We start from the raw sequence: 24,356 nt of genomic DNA on the forward strand, positions 1-24,356 counted from the left end.
GCATTATCTCGCACTTTCTATCTCACTAAGTAGAAACAATTCGATTAAGTATTGGAATCAGGAAGTGCAACCTAAGAAAACAAACTCGATGGTGAACAGATTGGAAGAAGAAAAAAAGAGCAACACTAAGAAATTACCACCTAGCTATTTTGGGGGCTGTGAGATCATGGGGTTTGTCTTTGTCATCACCTGTTCAATCAAAGGTGATACGTCGTCTAGACATAAAACCTTCTGAGGTGTTTGAACATGAGCGCATCTGCGGTTCTTCAGTTTGGGATTCGAAAAGTTGCGACTAAAATGCTAAACTCCTAAACGGAGGTGGTAGACAAAAACAAGTCTGGCGTTAAGATAAATAGAACAAATTTATATTATTCTTCTCTAGACATATTAATCACACAAAGCACATTACACTAGTACCATATTTAACCAAGCACACTGACATACACCTTCCAACCGCTTAAGTTTAAGGCATTTTAAGAATATTATTATATATATATATATATACAGTATATATATATATATATATATATATATATATATATATATATATATATATATATATATATATATATATATATATATTTATAAACAGCCAAGACAAAATGTTTAAAAAAAAAATAGCTTAATTAACTCAATAACTTGAAACGTTGAATATGCATTTTATCAACATACAGTAAGTTGTTGTGTTTTGGCTCTGGCATGCTTTCACACAAAGGTTTCCCAGTTTTAACACCAACTTAAATATGTAAAATGTAATTCTTAAGAGTATTTTCAATTTTATTTTATTTAAAATAAAAAATAAATTTATTTAATTAAATTCATTTAAATAAATTACATCTATTTAATTTATATTAAATAAATATTTAATTACCTATTTATTTACTAAACGTTCGTCCCTCAAATTAAGTACTAGCTTGTAAAATCTCCATATATCCAACACATTTTATTACTTCTACAAAAAATATATATATATATATTTGTTAAAACTGTCATTATGTTGTATCAGTATAACATGAGACAGATAATCTGTGAAAAAAATAAGTTCCTCTACCTTCTCTTTGTGGTCCAACTACCATCTGAAGAAATACACTGGTCAGAAACAACCAATCAGAGCCAGGAGGAGGGTCTTCTGGCTGTCAATCATGCCTGTCCATGTGGCGCTACATGTACTAATGGCTGAGTAACAACTTACCATTTCAGGAAAACTCTTTATCCGCTGCCATTGGTGGCATGCTAACTAGCCTTACCATTCACGGCAGGCTCTGCTGCGCTAAGACCCTCTTCCTGGCTGTATATCTGCAGATGGTCATAGGACATCAAGGAGCCAGAGGAGCTTTTTTTTCATAATTATCTCTCACAATATAGTGGTATTTATTTTAACAAATTTGTAAAAAAATAAAAATAAAAAAATAAACATTTTATAAACTATCTACTGCAGATTCAAAGCCCACATTTGAGATTATGGAGACCAACAGTAATGGCTGAATTATTTCTTTTGTTAGGTTTTTTTTATTATTTTGATATTTTTGTCGACAATGAGAGCAGGAACAAAGTTTGGGGAAAATATATTTCCGTCCAAATTCCGGTTAAATGCCTCACTGCGCAGCAGTTCAGTGTTAGTCAGGAGACTCTGTTTACATTTACCTGTAATTGTAACCCTGTGCTCTGATGACGGAACGCAGGGTTGCTTCAATATAGCACAACAAACCTCCTGAGATTAAGGCTGGGCAGCACACTGACCTAAAACTCAAACTTGACAATCGGTTTCATGGCGTAGCACCGCAAAACACAAAGCTGCTGAAAGCTTTTTCACATTTTGTCACACAAATAAAACTCTGTAAAAAAAATTAATTAAATGCCACGCATTTGTATTCTACTCACCGTTTTAGAGCTTGTAGAGGCAGCTTTTGAAAGAACAGGTGCAGCCAGTCTTTTGGGCTGCATTTCTACCAGAACTACAGACTGAAAATTTGTGCCGTTTCTTTTCAGAGTCTCAAACTGGAGAGGTGAGCTTCTTGGTTTTTCTGATGCAGTTTTTCAGCAATATCCCCTAACAGTTACCTGAGGTCTTCACGGAACAGCTGGACTTACATGCAGTTTAATTACCTCAATCACTGATAAGGTGCAGTTTTTTTTCTTGCTTTTTTTTTTTTTTTTTAATTTCAGTGCCTAAGGTCCAAAATGAACTTGGAAAGAAATATTTTCAGGAACCAGTTAGGGGGGGGGAAGAAAACCGTGAAGTTAAAGATGCTGTTCTCAGTAAATGTGTTAAGGCTGCTCTTGCTCATTTTGAGAAGGGCTCATCTGTCTGTAAATGCTTTAATTAATCGTTTTACTGATTTATTCTTGCTATAACTAAATGACTACCGCGCAACAGGGCCTTCTGGGTAAATACTACTAAACTAGACACGCGAGTCTAACGCTCGTGGGGAAATGGCTCGTGGTCTTTTGCCGGAGACAAAAGCGAAATCCTACAACTGTTAAAACCCGATGATATTCCATTTTGTTTACAAAAAGGAGGAAGTTGCGCTCATGTCTTCTTCGGAGGTTTTTGTGTTGTTTCCTTCAGTAGTTCTTGGTGCAGCGCCTCCACAGGCGGGAGGACAGGGTTTTGAAACGGTTTAGCTGGTTTGACGGTGCGGCGAGATGGCGAACCACACCAGCTGAAAATGTAACGAATGTTGCAGTTTTGGTCCCCAATGAACATAGTCCGTTGGACTATCAAATGAGAAAACACTCTTAATCTCAATGGGAATTACCTAGTGAAATGACGGTTAATATTAACAACAAAATAATCTATTACTTTATGTTGGTCCAAACCTAGGGAAAAAAAGTGAGATTTGTGGTGTTTAACATGACAAAATGTGAACAAAAGCTCAGGAAGTGCTAAGACTAATGCACTGAGGTGTAAAACTTGCAGCACCTCAGTGACGATCCCCGTAAGGACGAGTTTCAGCTTCTCAGTGTGTGATCGATGAGCAGTTCCATTATAATCATCTTGATTCATACCCTCATCATCAGATAATTAAGATGATTTAGTCACACTTGAAGACACAGATGAGATGCAGTCCTCTAAGCAGCATGAATCTGAAACTTGTTTGTTTAATTTCAGCTCAGCATCGCTCTGAATGTGCAAGATCAGTGAGATTACACGTTGCCTCATCAGTGTGGTTTAGTACAATTGCTATGAGATTCAGCAGGAATAAAATAAATAAATACAGTGTTGCGTGAGTTGATACAGCTAAATACTTTGAAATATTTGGTTGAGTCCGGTTTCTATTCTTCTTCATTCCCACCACGTGTCCATCCGCCGTACTCGCACTTTCTGCTTGTAGTGGTATTCCTTCAAGTGTTTTTTCAGCGCGTTCGGAATGGGGAGGACGTTGATGCCGTCGTACGTGGTGCAGCTGCTTATCACCGCCCTGCAGATGTGCTGCAGGCTGAACGGGTGTGTGCGGTGGATGGGGTTGGAGAGGAGGGGCTCAAAGAACATGCAGGAGTTGGGGTCCTTGTAGTGCTCCAGCAGGCCCGTGACCGTGGGCGCGTGGAAGACGCTGGGGTCGTGGACGTCGAAGCTGAAGTTGTGGTTCCACTGCTCGATGCGCGCGTGCAGCGAGCGGCCGTAGCGCCGGAAGCTGACGGAGAACAGGTAGTCTTCCTGGGCGGAGTCGCGCAGCAGGAAGGTGCCTTCGGGTTTCCCCTCCAGCAGCGTCTCCGCCTCGTAGCGGTCCATGACTCCCCAGTAGCACGGGAGGTTGGTGATCTGCAGCAGGTCCGGCACTAAACAGTGAATGTAGTCGATCTGAGTGTGGAAGCGGTAGCCTTCGTGGGGCGTCTGGTGCTCGGTTCGAGGGAGCGAGGCGGCTCTCGAGCTCGAATTGCTCACCGCTGCCGCCGCCTCCGCATCAACCGGCGGATCGGAGGCGGCATCCGAGGCGTGGAGGGAAGCAGACGCTGAGGCCGCCACTTCGTCCAGCGTGTCCAAGCAGCTCTGCAGCAGGAGCTGGTGTTGCTCCTGCCTTTGGAGAAGCAGCTGTTGCTGCTGGTGAGCGGAGGCGCCCTCGGTGCCGGCCAACTCGTTCATGCCGTGAGCCAGCTTGGGGCCGTGCTTGTACAGCGGGTTGATCTGAGCCGTCACCTCGAAAGTGTGGATCTCGGCGTTGGGCGGCGGCTCCACGCCTTGCTCGATGCTGATGCGCCTGCGCTCTCGCAGCTTGTCGTCCACATCCTCCACGGCGGCCGTCGCCGAAGTCGGGGCGCTGCACACCACCACTGCGGGATCCAACAGGGGAGCCTGGGTGATGGGGGCTGTGTGCTGCTTAATGAGATACCACTTCTGAGCCAGCTCTGACCCTACGGGGAACGGGCAGTCGTCCAACATCAGTTCGCTGAGATGGATCTTCCGCCTGGAGGAGGCGCAGGCAGCTGATGATGAAAAGGCCTGCGGGGGTGAAGGTGGTGCCGCTGCAGCACTGTGGGTCTTTATCGGGAAACACTGGCCCATTGCGTCCTGGATTTTTTGCCTGAGAGTGCGGCTGCTGCTTGAGCCTCGGCCCTCCGCCTCGCCGAGGGGAGGTAATTCTGCGGCAGAGCAAACGGTGCCCTGACCTTGCTTGGCGGTGACACCTGGCCCCGGAGTGGACCCCGCCACGTCCAAGTCCTGCCATTTCCAGGTTTCCTTCAGCGGGGAGGTGGAGGAGGAGGTTTGGCTCCTGTCCTCCAGATCGTTCAACAGTTCGCCATACTCAAACCCGTCACTGACGGGTCGCTCGGCGGCGGTGTCGTGCGTGGAGAGGCCTTTTTTCTTGCCCTTCCCGCCTTTCCGACCACCACCAGAGTCTCTTCTCTCCTCCGAACGGCTCTGTCTCACTTTTGGGCGGGCTCCCCTCTCTCGCTCCTTCCCTCTGTTTCCTGACTCATTTGGTAATGACATTATAGATTATGTGGAGAAGAGGTTACAATTGTACCACTCTAGAAAGTCGCCATAGGACAAGCTGGATATGCAGTTATCTTTTGGCAAGTTTTTCATCCACATCACTAGTTTCAGATGTCTATCAATGTCCAAGTATAGTAGCCAGCAAGGTGTTGAACAACCTGCAAAAACCAAAATGAAAGCACAATTTACTACTCATAAGAAAAAATTCAAGCCATACAGGCACAAACAAATTTGACCCATGCTAACGGTTTGTAAAAAGTCTTAAAATATTGCAGTCCGACAGTCTCGTACTAGAAACGTTTTTAAAAAAAGTCTTTTCAATTGAACACAACAATGTAATGGGAAAAACAAAGAAAACAAAAATATATTTTTCACCACCAAAACGACAATACTTTCACAAGGCTGAAGCCTTGAGCATTCCTCCTTGTACAATCTCTGAATATTTCAGAGTCCTAACTCCTCCTATCAACTATTCTCTTCAGCTAACCCCTGTCATAAATTGAGGTCCAACGACTGAGATGGAAGAAAGTTGATTTCGTGTCTGGTAAATCATTTCTACGTTGATGTATTGGATGTTAATGTGCCAAGACCCAATGATGGCCTGTTTTCCAATTTTCTTCCGGATTTTTATTTGAAATATTCTGATATTTTATTTTGGCCACACACTTCGAACATGTTTGTTATTTTATATTAGGTGAATATTTTTTGTTTTTTGATTTGATATTTACGGAGCGTTCCCTCGCAATATGCTTACTGCATTATTTGCTGATCTATTTTGTATAGTCACAAATGTCAATTTAAAGTTTCAAATATATACACATTAATCAATCAATCAATCAATCAAATTTTATTTGTATAGCACATTTCAGCAGCAAGGCATTTCAAAGTGCTTTACATCATAACAAACACAGAATCACAATGCAATATAGAATCAATCATTAAGTCAAGTTACATCAATAAATTTGTAATTGATTACATTTCAAATACAATTCTAAACAGGTGGGTTTTCAGTTGAGATTTAAAAGAAGTCAGTGTTTCAGCTGTTTTACAGTTTTCTGGAAGTTTGTTCCAAATTCGTGGTGCATAGATGCTGAAAGCTGCTTCTCCTCGTTTGGTTCTGGTTCTGGGGATGCAGAGCAGACCAGAACCGGAAGACCTGAGAGGTCTGGAAGGTTGATACAATAAAAGCAGATCTTTAATGTATTGTGGTGCTAAGCCGTTCAGTGATTTATAAACTAACAACAGTATTTTAAAGTCTATTCTTTGAGCTACAGGGAGCCAGTGGAGGGACTTTAGAACTGGTGTTCTAAAGGTTCTAAAGGTGTTCATTATACAATATATACACATTTAAAGAGCCTCGGAGAAAATGTGTTTATTATTAACTCTTTGGTGCAAAAAATTGATTGTAAATCGATTTATTCACTTTATGTGTATGTCTGTTTGTGTACAAGAACTGCACATGAAAACGGCCGTTTAAACCATTCAGACTACCAACACAAAAGAGACACAATCAAAACTGTCAGATGACTTTATTATCCCGTGATAATAACTCAGAAATAGTCCAAATAGTTTGGATGCATTTTTTCTTCCTTTCCTTCTTACGGAAAGTTTCTGTTCATATCGTAGGTTTGGGGTGCCTTTCTATCCTAAAGAAAGATATAAAACTTCAAATATTTCACGAGATATTAACTTACATGGAAAAACCTCACGAAAGCCTTAAATGATAGCAGAAAGTACGATGGCATCGTAAGAAAGGCTTACAGTATTCAATTATGCCGAATGAACTGATCAGTACATTAGTGAGAGAGAACGCAAAATCTATAGCGAGGGAACGCAAAAGGAAAAAAATAAATCTCCTAGAGGGCTCCGAAGATATTGTTCTATTGAAATAACAGTCAAAATAATGTTTTCTTTTTGTCTGCACATCCCTACCATGGATGTCAATTATCAGCTTACTGGCCTGCATCATTAAAAGGTTTGTTATATGCACTGATGCAATCTCAACAACCCGAGTTATCACTGTACTTCGGTGAGGATTCATTTTTTGACTGAAAACTGTTTTAACTCAAGATTTTCAGACAAATACCAAAAAAAAAAAAAAAATATCAATAGGCAATTTTAGGAACTGGAACCGGATAAAAACATGTGTCTCAGTTATTGAGTTGCAACATTATTCATCTAATCAAGATTACGATGCATAGCGTAAATAACGCAAAAATATTGGATTTAGAATATTTTTGCCGATACACATACTATTAATTACGGTATATCATTTTGGTTGAATCAAAAAACAAAAAGGGCTTAAAAAAAATATGCAAATGTATTAAATTGAAGGTGAATCCGTCTATCCGCCTATATTTAATACGGGCTCAACAGCTTTAAACCTAAACTACTACGATTTAACCCCAAATTTTCTACTTTCATTCAAAAATTAGAAGTTACTCAAACTAGTTAACGTTATTATAATAACTTCATATTCTGGAGAAGACTGCATGGTATGAAAGCATCCCAATGCAGACACTGTTCATTTTATTTTCGGTTTAAAGCCAAACACTGTAATGTAAACTAACTTTCTCGTACTTAAAACGCCAGGTTCTGTCTCCTTAAATCACACCGAGTTACTGTGATTTCGAGAAAGACTCGGACATGTATCAACTTTATATACATTACTAATATTAACTCCCGTTTAATGTTGGGGGATCTTTTGTTTTTGTTTCTCGCAAATTTTACTTATAATGCATGTTTTAGAAATACGGGGAAAATGTTAAGAGGAACTGCTAAATTAGCATCTGAGCTAGGCTAAGTCAGCTGTTTTCATTGGGAACAAGCTAAGTTAGCTTAGCGACTAGCTTTCTGCTAACTTGGCTACCTACTCCTGGAAAGAAAGGACTTAGTTTTAATGGTAAAGCAACTCGTAAAAGTCAACTTTAGTTACCAATACACAAAATTTAAACCAACCTTGAGCAATTGCAATGCGGTTCCCATGTCAACTACGTAGCCTTTTCCCTGATAAAGTAAGGACTTTAACAAGGAAGCTAGCTGTTAGCTTAACGAACAACAGACGAGCGGGAGGGAACTACCTATGACTCGGAAGTGAAAGCCACACGGGATTGTGGCAAATTTCTAAAATAAAAGCAAACGAGACGTTTTGATATGAATACGATTCTTCTCTAACGTACAAAAGTCAATCCAAGGAGTGGACACAAAAAACACAACTTTAGTTTGCAAAAGAACCGAACCTCTTTATTTGGACTGTCATGATCCGACGGATGTTGTACTTCAGACCATTCTCACACAAAAGTGACAGTAGAAAAGTAGAATAAAGCATGTGATGCAAAAGGTTCACAAAATATTAGAAAATGTCAGGGGAAAAGTTATTTATAATTAAATATAAATTGTACATGACAAACACGCGCAGTGTGACCTGCAGCTGGCTGCAGAATTGAACTATCATAAACCCTGGGCAACACTTGGTAGATGTCTCCATATGACACAAACTCTGTGCCTCTTCTATTGGATTCCTAACACCAGGCTGAACTCATTAAACGCATTTCCCCAACTCAACTTGGATCGCTGGAATGTAAACATGGAGTAAACGTATTCCTTGGCCCGTCGATAGTGTTTCAGTTTACTCATCGCATCATCATTTTTTAGTTTTGGCTCAGATAAGCATCGTCATCCCCTGCTGCATCAGCATCATAAACACACACTTGCAGAAATCTGTATTGTACCTCTGTGTCCATTAAATGTAATAAATAGGCTGTTGAAAGCAACAGAGGCTATGAAAAGGATAATCTGAGCCATTTGTAACAACACAGCTGATGAACATAGTGGACTGTTAAAAAAGAAAAAGTAGATTGCGTGTCGTAAAGCCCGCATTTACCCCACAAGCTGGAGTTCAGGCTGTGTGGGTGCAATGCTTTGTTACTAAGTCAGATCAATCTGAGAGCCTGCTCTGTAGAAATCCATGACTAGAATGCGGCCACTTTTAAAAGAAATGTTTCGAGTGTTTGAATTTTAGGCACCAGATGAACAGTTTTATCAGGACATGGACAGCTAACAGTTTGAAATCACACGGCCAGAGAGAAAGCTGTTCTTTCTCCTCACCGCGTCATCCTAACTTTGTATAAACAGGGGAAAATAAAAATAATAAAAATCTGAGTGCTATTTGGAGTCCACAGATTTGCAGACAGAGGACCGTTTTTCGTTTAAGACTCCACCCAGCCATCTCAAAAGCGAGAAAGGCTTCAGTTCTTTTATGTGTTACATAGCGAGACAATAGATTACTCATGACATCAAATATTATGAATCGGGGGATCATCCCAGAAAGATGTAAACAGTGACATTTAGGCGATATGAATACAACATCTGTTGCAAGATGACTGGTCTCTAGCCGTTGGCGACACCTGGCGCCGTCAGCCATCATATCCTCTTATCTACAACAGTGCTGCATTAGTGTGGCAAAACATGCGATTATAGAAAAGAAGCACAAGTCATCAATATCAAGGGAAGAGTAAAAAATACAATTGGAAAAAAGATATCTGTAAATAACCATCTTTACTAGACAGACCTCCTATGGCTCTGTTGAAATAATATACGAATGGTTTTTTTTCTCTCTCTCTCTTTTCCCTGCCTTATGAAGCAACCAAAAAGTGATCCAAAACGTCCATTATCACACAAACATGCACCTCCGGCTCTGTCACATTCAAAGACAGAGGCTGGGAGAAAAAAAAAAAAAAAAAGAGAGACAAGTTTTTGATTCAACACTGATAACAGATAACGTAGGGAGCTCTGAGACTTGAAATACAGACAAACAGGAAAAAACAAAACATGGACATCGTCAAGCACCTCAAAAGAAATAAAAGAATGATTCATCAAATCATCACATTGGCCGTTTTTAAAAGGACGAGGGCGCTGCGAGCGTTTCTTAAACGTTTTCCAAAAGCCAATCGCAAAGTTCCCCTTTGCCCCACAAGAGAATCGAGATCGTTTTCATTTAGCGTTCACTGGATCGTAAACTGAAAACGCTCTGGCCTCTTCGCGTTCATCAGTTCAATATCCAACAAGCTCCTACACGGTATAAACCTTGCCAGCTAGGCCGTCCTCTCACCCCTTTTCGAGAGTTTCCCTGGCACAAAATGAGATTCATCATCATTTATGACGTAGGACGTTAAAATAAAAGACAAGTTGCAGCTGGCAAGAATTTTTCACACTGCTATTTTTTTCGTTTAATTGTTCTGCTGCAACTCACTACAAATATCTTTCACAAATTAACAAACGCACAACCCTTGTCTTTGGCTTTGTAGAAGCTTAGAGGAGGACAGTTGCTTTTTTTTTTTTTTTTTTTTTTTACTTTATATGTTAAAGTGAAACAAAAAGAGATGTCCTAAAGTTGAAATACAAACTATTACTCACTCCTGTTTGGTCCTCTGGCTTCCGTTTGTGCAACGAAATTTCCAACGAGGACATAAAGAACAAAAAAAAAAAAAGGAACAGCCTAATTTTAAAGCCCTGACTAGAGCTGTCTATCGGATTAGTAGGTTAACACCAATCTCCAGGTGAAACCTCAGAGAGTGTACCATGATGACCAATTACAGTTAGTGCCTAATATCAAAGATAAGTTAATAAAAGTGCCTCACTTGTGGCTGGAAACTTCTTTTTTTTTTTTTTTCGAATCTAGAACACGGGTGAAGGGGCTGTCAGTGTGTTGTGGATAGAAAACCTTGTTCCAAGGCAGTAAGAGAAGAAGAGCAAATTCAGGGCAGAACCCCTAAAGACAGCACCAATCCACTGCTTCTTTTTTTTTTTCTTTTCTCCGTATCGTGGTAAACTGAACCGCTGCACGACCATGTCACAGTCCTGCTGCAGGTGACATGGCCCAGCCGACGCAGTTCACCGTTTCTCTGTTCCACAATATAATAATCATCTGTATTCCATTTTTAATAAACTTAGTTGTATATAATAAAGTACAAAAATATTAAAGAACATATACACAGTTTTTTTGTCATATTGTAGTGACTGCGTTGCCTGGGGGTTTTTTTTGTTTCTTTTCTGAAGCATCACATCTGTCTTTGTGCTGAACCGAGCAGGCCTCAAATGAAGTGTCTTTTTTTTCCTCTTCATATTGTTGATGTCCGATCAGTTCCATCTGAGAAGAAGACGAGACACAATTAGGCAACAGCCTACACTGAGTGCATACATATAAGTCTTCATTTTGTCAGGCAGGGAAACTCTGGTGATGTTGAAATTGTTTGGGGTGTGAAAGTGCATCTCTTGTCCAGTAGGTGGCAGTATGTATAATGACTAGAACCCATTAAAACAGCTTTTTTTAAAAATGTTTTCCAATGTAATCTCAATCTTATTCCATTAATCTTGACATTAATGAATGCATTTCAATCACAGTTATTGTATTCAAGACAGTGGATATGAAATGCGCCACCTTTACGATGTCATTTTACTTTTTCTTTTCTTTTTTAAACAGTACCACCTGTTTTCAAAGTTTTGCTAAGTTTTCTTAATCTATTTTTTTTTTTTTTTACTTTTTAATTTTAAACAGTTTATTCCCTATTCAGGTGCAGATATAAATAGCAAATACTGGAAGTGAGACAATCAGTTGAAATAATTCTACATTCATCTGTAACATTCAACTTCCCTTGCAAGTTGAAGTCTTTTTCTCTGGTTGCCCTCACTTGCTGAGTTTCCATTGACCATGCTGAGCAATTTGATATGTTGAGAATAAATTTGCGTAATGTTAGCACGCTAATTTAAAAAAAAGCTGCCATCATCATCATCATCAGCTTTATTAAAGACACAAATGGGTCCATAGAAAGATACATCGGGGTTTTTTTTATAAAACCTTTTGCCACTAAAATGAGGTGGGTTTTTTTTTTGTCTGTATCAAACTTGGTTTATTTCACAATACTGCAATGAAACACATCTGGTTGATCAGCAACCAGATGTTGCCACTGACACAAACAACCAAGAAGACGATGGCAGGAAGTAGCTGGAGGACGATGGCGCGGTGTGTTTGTTTTTAATGACTTATAGCATGAACAAACTTATTTCCATATATTAATTGTGCAAAATTTTGTTCTTCAGCCATTAGCAGAATATTGACAAAGTTTTGCACCAATTTGCAATGGAAATGCAAACAGTGATTAGTAGTTTTCTTCTGGCTACACAGCTGTTTCTCATAATTTCCCATCAAGCACACCACAAGTTGGTGTGCTTGATGTTTGAGTGAACAAACATGTAAGGTTTCATAGGTAGTAGCATGGATAGCTAATGTGTGGTGAGGACACTTACCCCCTAAGGCATGCTCCGTCATACTGAGGCACAGTGACTCCAGCGTGGGGTTGATCTCCAGGTCAGAACCTGGAACTTGGCATTCTTAAGAAAATGGGAAGAATCGACATTAAGATCCTATTCACTCAATCATTTGCTTTTTTTCCCATGTTAAATTTTAAAAATGTCCGATATGTTTTTCTTGCATGTAGAAAGAGGATGGATGTGTTTTTTTTATCTATTTTAAAAATCAGGATTAAAGCATGCTGTGAGACAGAAAATGCACCAAATAGTTCTACTTTATCAACTAATGAAAGATAGGTAAATTGTTAGCAAAGAAAATAGTTGACATCCGGGTGTCACAGCAGCAAGTTAAAGTAAGTGGGGGCATGCATACGCACACAAATGTAAAAAAAAACTAGAAAAAACAATCAAAACCAAAGCATGCTTAAAAATAATACAGTACTGCTACTAAAAATAGTATTGGGAGATTAAAAAAAATGCAGCTAAGTATGGTAAGTCAAAAATATACAGATTGTTATGTTACATGACAGTGAACATAACATAGTGAACGTAGTCTGCTTTGTCCATTGTGTAAGCAGTAAAAGTAGTATTATTGTTTATGTTCAATTGAGATACACCTTTAAATATGCAATGTCTGTCTGCAGGGTTCAAAAATGAACTAAATCATTTTGAGGCACACAGCAAGATTTTAATGTTCATACAACTTCTGTAGCTATTAGCAAGTCATTAGGTTGCAGTCACATTAGCCACTTTCAACTAATCTAATTAATAATTAACAGTTTTGGAAGAGAAAAAAATAATAATGACGCAAACACCACAGTTAAAAATGTGTAGTGGAAAACTATTCTTAGTTTCTTACTACTAAAAATAATGGTTTATTTAAAAAAAAAAAAAAAGGAATAACTATAGCTTGTTGGTAAGTATATGAGCATAATGAACATATGCTGATGTGCGCCACCTTGCTGCTGGAACATGAGCATGGTTTGTGGAGATGTGTGGACAGGAAGCGAGTGGGTCCGCTGCACAGAGCTGCGACTCTGACTTGGCATGCTGTTGCTGCCCCCAGGGTTGGCGAACCACAGGTTCTGTGGAGGAAAACAACACCGTGTCATATCAATCTGACTCAGACTTTTGGAAACTGTTTGCTAATCATTCAGATACATGCAAAAATAATTTGAAAAATCTGACTCAAAAAAAGGACAAGAAAGGAAAACCGGTGTTTGTGATAAAGTTTTTAAAAACATGCATTCGGTTCAAATTGCACGGTACGTCTAATGTCATCCACTTAAACTTCATTCCCGTTATCAACATTTTCGCATTTATGAGTGCTTGGACCTTTCATACAGCAGGTTTAGCGCCTTGCAGGATTTTGGACAACTTTTGAATTTTTCCCTATGTTTTCCACAATAAAACATCTTTAATGTATTTTATTGAGACACTGTTTCATTCACCACCATAATGAAGCACATAATTGATAATTGGAAGGAAACGTATGCATGTTATGCAAATCAAAATATAAACATTTTGTATTTTTAACATAAGAGCTTGAGTGAAGTTGAGGAAACGGTACATGTAAGAAGATTTTCTGCTCTGCTAAAACCAAATTTGACTTTTTGGAAAATGTATTTAAAAAAAATATTCTCTCTTCCCTTCCACCTTACAATTATATAGTACTATTACTCCATCACATAAAATACCAACCCTTTGGATATCACTTGACAAAATGCAAAAAAGCTTAATATATTAAAATACTTTTTAGGGTATCTACAGGTTACAGCAAGTCAAATTTAAGACCTTTCTACTGCCAGCTCGAATGAAATTTAAGACAGAAAAAAGTCTTAATATAGGTGATGATTAGTGGACCCTGCTGGCTCATACTGGTTGGCAAAAAAAGTGGTCCAGTGGCAAGAACAAACATTGTCCAGCCAACTTGTTCTATATTTTCTCCTACCCAGTATAGACGCATAAAAAAAGCTAGTTAGTTAGCAAAGGTATATTAACAGCTAGTTAGCGACCGCATTTAGTCACAGAACTCAACCACGATGTTGGCATGCGACTCAAACTTTTGCCTGACAGAAAAGTCCCACAACAACAACATTTAAGACCAGTGACTGGCATATTTAGGACTTATTAACTTCGATGAGTTGAAGATAACATTGAAAGTAACATTTAAGGCCAACTTACATTTTTTAAAATGAATTTAAGGCATTTAAAGACTTCCATTTTACATACATAAATTTAAGACTTTTTTTACAGGTGAGTGGACACCTCACTTTTAGCTTAAGATCACTCTATGCTAGGCAGGAGCCAGTTTTTATTCCCTGGAGGTAATACTGACTTGTCTACCCTGTCCTGCCAACGCAGGATTAGCGAGTGTGTGGCGTGGAGATGCTCCACCGATCCCGCCAGGAAGACACATGCGCCCAGCTGGGAGTCCACGAGGGGTCATTGGGAACTGCCTCTGGCCCCGTCGGCTTACACCCCCGCTCACAGAGCCTGCTGTGGGCAGGGAGTTTGACCCATAGTTCCAGCTGAAACAGCACAGGTAGAAAAAGGAAGTTATAGAGAGGAAAGAGGAGGATGAATTCAGTGAGGTTACATTAAGTTATCCTGACAAAAACAGTGGTTAGGAGAAAGATCAAAGGTACAAGAAAGCAGGAAGCCTCACCCTTTCTGTCGGTACGCCGACATGTCCGGCATAGCTTTCCGAGGGAACAGGCGCAGCAGCTTGAGGACCTGCTGCTTCCAGGTGACCAGCCTTTTCTTGTGAGTTTCTGAGAAAGCCTAATACCCAAAATAAAAAGCCTCTAAAAATGTAGCTTCTGATAACTGATACGGCTTGCATGCAACATACTGACCAAGAACAAAAAATAGAAGCTACTTCTCACCTCATGTGCTAGGCACTTCTCAATAAGTTGAAGGTAACAGCTGATGTTTTCTTCATCTGGCCTTGAAACCAGCAGCTGGGTGCACACTGAGATGGCCAAACAATATTTTATATTACCAGACATGTAAAGGATGTGAGGCACACAGAGAAAAGGCCATAATTTTAGGATTTACAACTGACAATTAATAAAGATTGTATTAGTAACGTGTAAGAATCTTGCGCATTTCGTCAAGTGGGATTTCATGTAAAAGACCAACAAAGCAGAATGTAACCATTTAGTGGAAGAAAAATGTTTAATGGCCTTAAACATTTTTTTACATATAAATAGCAGCTTGGTGTGGACTTGTATTGCTGTCCAATTACAATAATGCTATTGTATCAAATATTAAAAGTCCAATTTGAGGGGGGTCAAAATTATATTGGAACTACAGCATCATGAACATTTGCAAAATATTTTCATACACCCAAAGCTCCAGTGGAGAAAGGTTTGGAGTAAAGTATATACACAAGTTAAACTGGCCCAGTGAAAGGCCAGACCAATAGAAAGTCTGACTTAAGATTTAAATAATGCTGTTCATAAATTATTCAAATCTAATCTGTATGATTGGATCCAAATCAGACCTATTGGACCTATCTTTAGTCCCTAAATGTGCAAATCTGGTAGATATATACTCTAAATGACTTGCAGCTGGATTTTCAGTGAAATGTTGTGATGCAAACATTTGGCTCAGGAGGCGGAGCTCAATGCCGAAGCATGAACATTTTAGTTTCTTTCTTTCGTTCTTCTTTTTTTAATTGTGCTTATTTTTTCCCCATTTCCAACTTGTGCTCAACTTTGTTTTGCTATATCACATAAAATCCCAATGAAGTACGCTGAGGATTGTCATTGTTACGTGACACAATGTTGAAACGTTTTGTTTTGGGAGCATAAATAATTTCACAAAACACTGTAAATAAGTAATACAATTTGACCTATTAACCTAATTTAACTCCAATCAGCCACAATCTGAAGCTGAGAGGTTAATGGTGTTACCTTTTCCCATTACACGAGTGAACTGTCCCGCTATGTCCCCATCTGAGATGGGAGTGACCGACGAGTCTCCGTCGCAGGGGGGTGGGTTGTGGGACTGCAAGTCCTCGGATGTCGCTTCTTTGTCTGCTCCTGTTTTTGTGCCATCTGTTGAGTTAGTGGAGGTGTCCGAGATGGGTTGTGCTGCGCTGGGAGGACTGTAGGCCTTAATTGGTGTGATGATGATCTGCTGAAGCTCCTGGAGGGCGTTGCGCAGGTTCCCCCCTTCCAAAATATCCTGACCGGACATAAGGGCATCAATATCAAAAATGTGGAAGTGTACACTCTGAATTTAGATGTTTGATGTCTTTTTTTTTTAGCTTCAGAGGAAGCTGAAATACTCACCTTCTCTAAAGACTTGAGTATACTCTGTCTCTCTCGCAGCTTCTGGATACTCAACGCAATCTTGTGTCGCGCTCCTTTCGTGACGTTCTGAACAAGACAGAAGACAAAAAGCAGACTGGTGTGAGAAGTCGTGTCATCAAGGCACACTGAGCAATTCATGCAGTCACTAAATAACAAACCTAATCACCGTCTGTTTCAAGGAAGGCGAGGGGAGGGGGAAAATATTCGACAATTTCCTACAATGTGTGACTGGCTCAATATAACTGTAGGGTTCATTGTTTAATTTCACGCCTCATTGAGAGCTTACGCACCACCAGGTTTGAAGACTGTACAGAAATCACAGTCGGCGAGCAGTGAAGATGACAGAACAAATGGAAACACCTGAGATTCTAGATGTTGCTCCGTAAGGATCATCATCTCCTCATAGGTCATCTGTGAGAATAGGGATGCATATTTATGAAGGCGAAGGCTCTTCAACCATGCAGGAACATCTGCAAAGAGGACGCACAACGGTCAAAAAAAAAGTAGCACCGTCAGTCAGATGATTAAAAAATATCAACCTTTTTTAACGATTGGCGAAGGGTTTATTCACACCAGGAAAGTCCCTTGGTCCGCTAGTTTGGTCCGGACCAAAAGCGGACTTTTTTTTTTTTAGTTTGTTGCGGTTTGCTTTCCCATTGTGCTTTTTTTTGCAAGCAGACCATAATTTGTAAACAAAGTCACGCGAGTAATAATCATTGCTCCCACTGGACATAAATGACAGAACAGAGACCTGGAAAAATAAACTTTAAGCAAGACCTGATTGCTGCATTTGTGCTGTTATTACAACCGTAGTACCATTTTGAAAGTTAGGAGTTTTTTTTTTGTTTAAGAGCTGTGCCACGTAAAATAACGTTCTGCAGCTTTCCTTTACAGATACAGTGGTAGCTGTGTAGTAATTTTGGTTCCAACAGAAAATAAATAATTTACAAGACTATCATAGTTTATGTATCAAAGGAAGGCTCTAAGCTTTAATATGATGGCTACTGAACTCAAGAAGGTTCATGCAACAGAAATTGTAGGTTTTCCTTTTTTTTTAAAGTGTTTAGATGTTTCAGCATTTGACCTGCCAATCAAAATGAAGCCCTGTTGAGCCAAGTACAGTATTTATAGGCAGACTTACATATTTGGTCATATTTTCCTTTACAACATTATGCACATTTACACACAGGCTACCCAGTCAGGTTTTGAATTATTGTAAATTTACTGGTGAAAAATGTATGCACAGTCAAACTAGATTATAGCTTTTTCAAGTGGCAGGCACATAGTAACATTTTATAGCACAATCAAGTTGTTAAAAAAATACAATGTATATGAAGTATAATTTAAATTGACTTCATAATTTAACCCTTTAAATTTAACCTCTGCCTCTTTAAAAATTCCTGCTCTTTCTGAAACTCCACCTGCAGGAAGTCATCACAATATGGCTCCTCTATTAACCCTTTAACAACGTTTTTACCAGCGTTGCACTGAGAACTTGCTTGTATAATGACTTTAGATGCACAGTTCCACCAGGTGTTTGCTAATTGGTGCTGGCTAGTCTGAAGGAACTGGAACATAATTCTCAAATCAGATTGAAGAGGCTGGGGTTGAAGAGCCATGGGTTGCAGAAAGAATCACAAATCTAATTTTTGCTCACAATTTCTAAATAGCGATAAAGACAAAACGAATCAACACAACGAAGTACACAAAATCCTGAAAGCACAGTTGATAGTAAGGTTGTACTATAGTGAACAACATGGTGAATGTGACCAGAGCCAAACAAGAGCTAATTCTGACCTTTCATGCCGCTGCCGTCCTCCAGGAAAGTGTTGCGCGCGGAGCCCTGCTCTTCTGTCTGTTCGCTGCCTGAAGACGCTATGCTGCTCTGAGGTGAAAGCGGTGCGTGGTCTGTGGAGATGAAGTTCTGTCGCCCCCCCGCGTCGTCCTGGCTGCCCCACTCTGAGCCACAGGCCAGGGAATTGGAAGGGATGACCTGCATGGGCTTCTTCAGAGGGCTTGGCTGCATGTGTCCGACTAGACCTGGAAAAGCGATCAAAAGCAACCATATTTTTAACCCTCGTAGCCATCTCTATTACAAAAGCGGTATTCTAGCACTGGGGTTCCCAAACTTTTCCATGCCATGGCCTCCCACAGAGCATTAACCGCTGGCCAGTGACCCACTTTGGAAACCCACAGACAATGCTACAAAAGATGCAGAGAAACATCAACTTTTAGAAAGTTTTTGATTATCTGTTCAAGAAATTATGATATTCATTTAGCATAAATTGGCATCATACCTTTGATTTTAGATGGTCATGAGTTCTGTGGCAGGAAATATTATCAGATAATATATTATGACTATTACCAGAAAATCTAATTTTCTTGTGATTACAAGAAAGTACATAATATTTGATATAAAATCACAAAATTTTATTTGACCAGACCAAAAAAATCTATTTCCTTGCAGCAGATCTTTTGGTCTTTTTCTTTGCCAGAAAATAATAAATGCTTGACAAACAGAAAACAAAAATTTTGATAAAAGATTAAAAGAATTATGGATTTCAGATTTTTTTTATTTATTCTTGTTTATTTTTTCTCATCTCCAACTTTCATAACGCCCCCTGGCGGCCAACACTGTTCTAGCACATTTGACTCTCAAAAAAAAGGCTTACCACCCATACCTGTGTTATTGCCGTTCCCACTGATTGGTGAGGACAGCCCGCCTGGGAACGGCATGTGTCCGTTCTGGCCCGCGGGAGACGTGCTGGACGACGGGGACTTGTCTGGCCACGCGTTGCCGGGGTCGAGGGCCTCGGCCGAGCCGGGCCATTCGTCCGAGCTCTGCCGCGGGTGGTAAGGACTGGGTGGCGCCCTGGATGCGTAGCCGCTGGAAAGGTGTTCCTCCAGGTGGTTTAGCCACGAGGCGAGCGAGGTGCGATCATCCAGGGTGGTGGCGGGGTGGATGAGTGCATAGGAGAGCAGCTGCCGGCTTTCCTCCACGAAAAGGCTACTCTCAATGGTGTGAGTCAGCACTTTCTGCAGCAGCTTCATGTATTCACATTTGGCCTCGCAATTGCGTGGTTGAAGCAGAGGCAAGTGGGACAGCAGCAGGGACACCACCTTTTCTTTCGGCTCCTGATGCCACTGACTGACGGTTGCTGATTAATATATATAAATAAAAAAAGAGCTAAATTAATGAATATTTTGATACTTAGTAAAGCAGATTCATTATTACATCATTTACTTATAGATAGCAAAAGATGGTTACTGTAACATAGTTACAATAATCAGTTACTGATTATTGAGTTAATCGAAAGTCGACTGATCTTATCAATCAACTAACAATTAGTTGACTATTAAAAACCTGAGTTGTCTTTTGTATTAATAGGGATGACAGTCTTTCCATAGCGTGAAGGGATTGCTCTGGTGGCCTTTATTTGAGGGTGGTCCAACAGGAAAGCAAGTAATGAGAGGGGGAAGACATGCGTCAACAGCTGGGACTCAACCAGTGTCGACACGTGGAGGACTGAGGCTCCTGGATAGATGCTTTACCTTTGCATCATGGCTGCGCCCAACATAGTTAATTCTTACAATATTTTGGGTCAGTTGAATTAAACAGACCGAATAAACAGAAATATAATATAATGTCTATTAAAAATAACAAAACAGGAACCTCTTAAGACATTGCTTACCAGAAAAACAGAAGACGAAAAACAATAAAATATATTACACATTTAATTCCCCATGAACAGAGCATTCATGTACAGGAATGTGAAAACTTCGCTCCATAAAGCGCTTTAACCGACAACGACAGCTCTCAAAATCAACCGTGCTTATTTTTCTGTTATGTCCTTCGCTTTTCTGTCGCATCATCCCAACCTTCGTAGCACATCGGTATGTTTTGGGTTCAGAAGCTCCGTCATGCAGCTCGGCTGAATGCGCTCTATTAAGGGCAAACTTAAGGGACTTTTCAGGTGCTTATAATTCAAAACAGTACCGCGTAAAGTAAATATTACATCTCACACCGGACTCTGTTTGGACCCTCTCTTTCCTGTTCAAAAATAGCCCTGCCATCTTTCCTCCCGGATCAGCTGCCTCTGCTGGATGGCGGCCAAACTACAAGACTTAAAGAAGGTCTAACTGAAGACCTTAAATGTCCGATTGGAGCTAATTTTAATCTAATAAACCAGTAATCAATAATTAGTTGTAAGTTGATTAATTGTTCACACCCTTATGTCAAACGGTATATCGGAGTTACCTGCATTGTTGGCCTCAGCTTCAAGGATGTGGATCTCAGTGCAGTCTGCCAGCCAGTGTTCTAGGCAGATGTGGAGAAAGCGAGCCTGCGTGCGGGACACCCTCTTCAGGAGCGACAAGAGCGCCACCGTCTGTTCGCACTCATTCCAGCCTTTGAACCAATCTGTGAGGATACCTACCTGATCCCGGAACATCATGGCGTGGGGAGAGTGGGAGTGTGCGGGCGGGGATCTGAGGGGGTTTGATAAGTTTGAGACGGGACGAGTCCTTCCCCGCACAGCGGGGATCGGGGGGTCGTCGTTTCAACAGTCCAGGGTTCCCCTCAGGCCGGACCGAGGGGGCCCCCTCACATGGTTCAGGTGCTGGAGGAGCTGCAGACACGAATGCTGTCTGGGATTTTTCTTTCTTTTTTTTTTTAAGATGCCTCGATGGTCACTGTGCGTCGGCCGTAGCAGGTAATGGCTCACGACGGAGGAGCTGTGTTACTTCAAGTCATCTGTGCCCTATTTAGATCAACAAAATAAAGTTAAAACAATTATCAAAATTGTTTTAAGAATACAATTTTTAAAACTATTTAAAAAATAGATACCGGTGTTAAATCACTAGTATTTATTTTCATGCTTGAGGTCATTTTCACATATAGCGCCACAAACCTGGGATTTTATGTTAGGCCGGCATAAAGTACCATATAGCTGCGAGCTGGAAGAAAAACAATGCATCATTTTAAAAACTTTTGCAATTTAAAAAACAAAAAAAATCTAGAAAAGGTGATGCACATTTGTATTAAACCCTATATTCAAATCACTAGGGCTGAAACGATTAATCGTGACGAATCAATTATTTAAATAATCGTCAACTAATTTAATAATCAAATAATTGTTAACTGGAGTATACAGACTCAAAAGAAAAGGGATAATTGCTGAAGGAACAACGCACTTAGAGCAGGTATTAAGCAAAACTGCAAAAAAATATTTATTTTGCATTTACGATAAAAAAAAACAACAACAATGTTCTACCTAAAGTGGCATAGTTTTAGCTTCATCCAGTTCAAATTGTGTTAAATAAATCTCCAATTTCTCAATTGCCAATTTTTGCCATCCAATTAATAACTGGTTGATTTAAAAAATAGTCAACAGATTGAATCTACACTGTACTGCAGAAAGGGCGGAGCTTTTCACATGTTGAAGTCAGAAGTATTTCTTAAACCTGCAGATACATCATTTGCTGAAAATGATCGAGCATATACTAAAGGAATGATATGCTATTGTATTTTATGCAATAAAATGTCAAAATGAATTAAACTATTTGCATCTATTAATGTTTTTTTACTATTGTACAAAAAGGCTTAAGTGGTTAAATGAAAAGGCTGCAGAATGCACCTATATTTTCTAACAGATTAATCGCCTGAATAAATAGATAGAATAATTGATTACTAAAATAACCGGTAGTCCTCCAAATCACCCAACATAAAACCCAGTGCAACCAACTGTCTATATAGTTAAAGTCACCAAGTTAATAAATGGAGTTCACCTTATCTTAGCATAAATACAGTATCTCAGGATAATAAGTTTGTTAACAAATATCAGTCAGCAAAATCACTAAAACTAACGAGTGGAAGAGTTTAAAACATAATTAGGTTGATATATTATAAACATGGAGCATCTTCTGGAGCATTGCTTAACATGTGGCTTTTATATATATATATATATATATATATATATATATATATATATATAAGTGGTAGACATAGACACATAGAATATACATTGAAGTTTGTGGATGGGACGTGATGCTAAAAACATAAATGTGGTATCAATGGAATATCTAGGAATAGCAGGTTCTTCCACCTATGGAAGTAAATAAATGATGAACACAGAAGTTCAAAAAGTTCACTGAGAGAAAATTTGAGTAGACAATTATGAAATAACATGCGAGCACAGCCAGTGAGGAAGAATGGAACATAAATAAAAGCCTTCAAGAGTTCAGCAATCAAAACGTTGCTTCCCAAGTATGTCTGAAAAAACACATGTTCCAACACAACAATAAGAAATGTATGTAAAAGAAAACCAATAAATCAACTATTCCTTGGACGAGTGTTATACTCTGTATTAGTTAATAGCGAAAGAAAAAAAGGTATTACTCCAAACTGTACTGTTATAAAACGAGTAGCAAAGTTTGTCATTCTATGATACAATTATAATACAAATGGTCTGATCAAGAGAAAATTGTTCTGCACATCTAAATAGCAAAGGGTATGTGAGATTTAAATACATGTCAAAAGAGCTAACTCCCATCACGGCAAATGGTATCTCACTTAGCATTATAACAGAAAAACTAAGCTCTGTATCATATGTCGACTGCAACTTGGAAGTAGTGGGTGTGTGAATCGTGATTTTAACAGTGACAATTAAAGCAAAACGTGTCCTCAAACAGTTGAGCATATTTAGTAGAGGTAAACTGGAGTTAGCCTAGTCGGCCTAGTCTCTGGTGAGGGATTCGGGATTTGTATTGTTTTGCGTTGACGCTGCTGCTACACCTTTTCTCCGTTGGCACTTCAAGAATTTGCGACGAAAACGGTCCAACTAAAGGTAATTTCTCTGGAGATAAGGTAATGGCTAAATAACAACACAAATATCCAGAAGCTGCTATTTACAATACATGGAATTTGAAAATGTGTTTACCTTTCTCAGATGTGCCTGGTTAGCGAGCTAGGCTAAAGTGCTAATCCACAGCTAGCTCGACAGAAGAGTAGGAATAGTTCTGCTAACGGCTGCAGTTGCGTTAGCTTAGTTGGCAGAAACGCTTGTTTTCACCCCCACGCATAATAACCCTTAAGAATTGTCATTGGCGGTGGCGAGAAACTGTTGTTTTAAATACAACATTTTTTTGAATAAGCGTATGTACAAAAACGCTAGTTGGGATACAGAAAATAAGGAGTGTACGCCTGGAGAAATCCTCTTCGATTTTGAGTTGACGTAAGACGTGGGCACCGTGTCATACGTTTTCACGTACGTAAAATGGTTTTCCGCCCACTGTTCCAGACCTTTCAAAGCCTCCACTGTCGGGTGAATAGTTGGTAGGTTATCAAAAAAAAAAAAAAAAACCTACAGAAGTCAAGCCTCCGTAGGCTTATGGTGGTCACACTCATTCCCGTAGGAGATTTTTTGGAGGGGTGGGAGTGGGAGGTGGTAAATTTACCACCTCAAATTTGAGGTGGTAAATTTGAGTGTAAATGGAACACAAGTATGTGGTTTGGCCATGTCCATTTTTTTTTCATAAATAGAGGTGGGTAGAGTAGATTACCCAAAAACCACACTCGCGTAAGAGTAACACCACTTCAACGTTTCTTACTCAAAGTAAAAGGTAGCCGTCCAAGAAATGACTCAAGTGACAGTAAAAAAAAAAAAGCATTTCGCAAAAAGGTATAATTTTATATTTAAAAATGTAATCGTACAGACAAACATACTAGTTTACAAAATCGCAAAATTAATATGAATGAATATTAATAAATTCAATAAATTCAACCAGAAGAC

The 24,356-nt window shown here is 39.6% G+C and overlaps 2 protein-coding genes across 3 annotated transcripts; both read right to left on the minus strand.

Annotated features, from left to right (window-relative positions):
- Nucleotides 1–2,128: 2,128 nt before the first annotated feature.
- socs9 (suppressor of cytokine signaling 9) lies at nucleotides 2,129–8,028 on the minus strand. Its single transcript, XM_032590689.1, has 2 exons — nucleotides 7,895–8,028; nucleotides 2,129–5,094 (listed from the first exon to the last, which is right to left on the minus strand). Exon 2 carries the CDS (start codon nucleotides 4,931–4,933, stop codon nucleotides 3,287–3,289), a length of 1,647 nt encoding a protein of 548 aa, XP_032446580.1. The 5' UTR covers nucleotides 4,934–5,094; nucleotides 7,895–8,028; the 3' UTR covers nucleotides 2,129–3,286.
- A 129-nt stretch (nucleotides 8,029–8,157) lies between these two features.
- samd4b (sterile alpha motif domain containing 4B) lies at nucleotides 8,158–23,813 on the minus strand. 2 transcript variants are annotated; one of them, XM_032590687.1, is made up of 14 exons: nucleotides 23,505–23,813; nucleotides 21,477–21,522; nucleotides 20,825–21,326; nucleotides 19,248–19,724; nucleotides 18,364–18,606; nucleotides 16,927–17,036; nucleotides 16,546–16,632; nucleotides 16,165–16,438; nucleotides 15,133–15,218; nucleotides 14,913–15,028; nucleotides 14,583–14,775; nucleotides 13,203–13,329; nucleotides 12,242–12,325; nucleotides 8,158–11,084 (listed from the first exon to the last, which is right to left on the minus strand). In XM_032590687.1, exons 3-14 carry the CDS (start codon nucleotides 21,018–21,020, stop codon nucleotides 11,056–11,058), a joined length of 2,022 nt encoding a protein of 673 aa, XP_032446578.1. In that variant the 5' UTR covers nucleotides 21,021–21,326; nucleotides 21,477–21,522; nucleotides 23,505–23,813; the 3' UTR covers nucleotides 8,158–11,055. The 2 variants fall into 2 exon arrangements, with proteins under 2 accessions (XP_032446578.1, XP_032446579.1); XM_032590688.1 differs by lacking the exon at nucleotides 21,477–21,522.
- Nucleotides 23,814–24,356: the final 543 nt, after the last annotated feature.

Source organism: Xiphophorus hellerii, chromosome 18 (assembly GCF_003331165.1).
Source record: "Xiphophorus hellerii strain 12219 chromosome 18, Xiphophorus_hellerii-4.1, whole genome shotgun sequence".
In the NCBI taxonomy this organism is placed as follows: Eukaryota; Metazoa; Chordata; class Actinopteri; order Cyprinodontiformes; family Poeciliidae; genus Xiphophorus; species Xiphophorus hellerii.

Coding starts and splice junctions, on each gene's coding strand:
- samd4b (XM_032590688.1), bottom strand. CDS start 21,020: ATGATGTTCCGGGATCAGGTAGGTATCCTCACAGATTGGTTCAAAGGC. Junction 16,439..16,545: donor TACTCAAGTCTTTAGAGAAG/GTGAGTATTTCA, acceptor ATGTCCGGTCAG/GATATTTTGGAAGGGGGGAA. Junction 12,326..13,202: donor GCTCATGTTCCAGCAGCAAG/GTGGCGCACATC, acceptor CATTTTCTTAAG/AATGCCAAGTTCCAGGTTCT.
- socs9 (XM_032590689.1), bottom strand. CDS start 4,933: ATGTCATTACCAAATGAGTCAGGAAACAGAGGGAAGGAGCGAGAGAGG.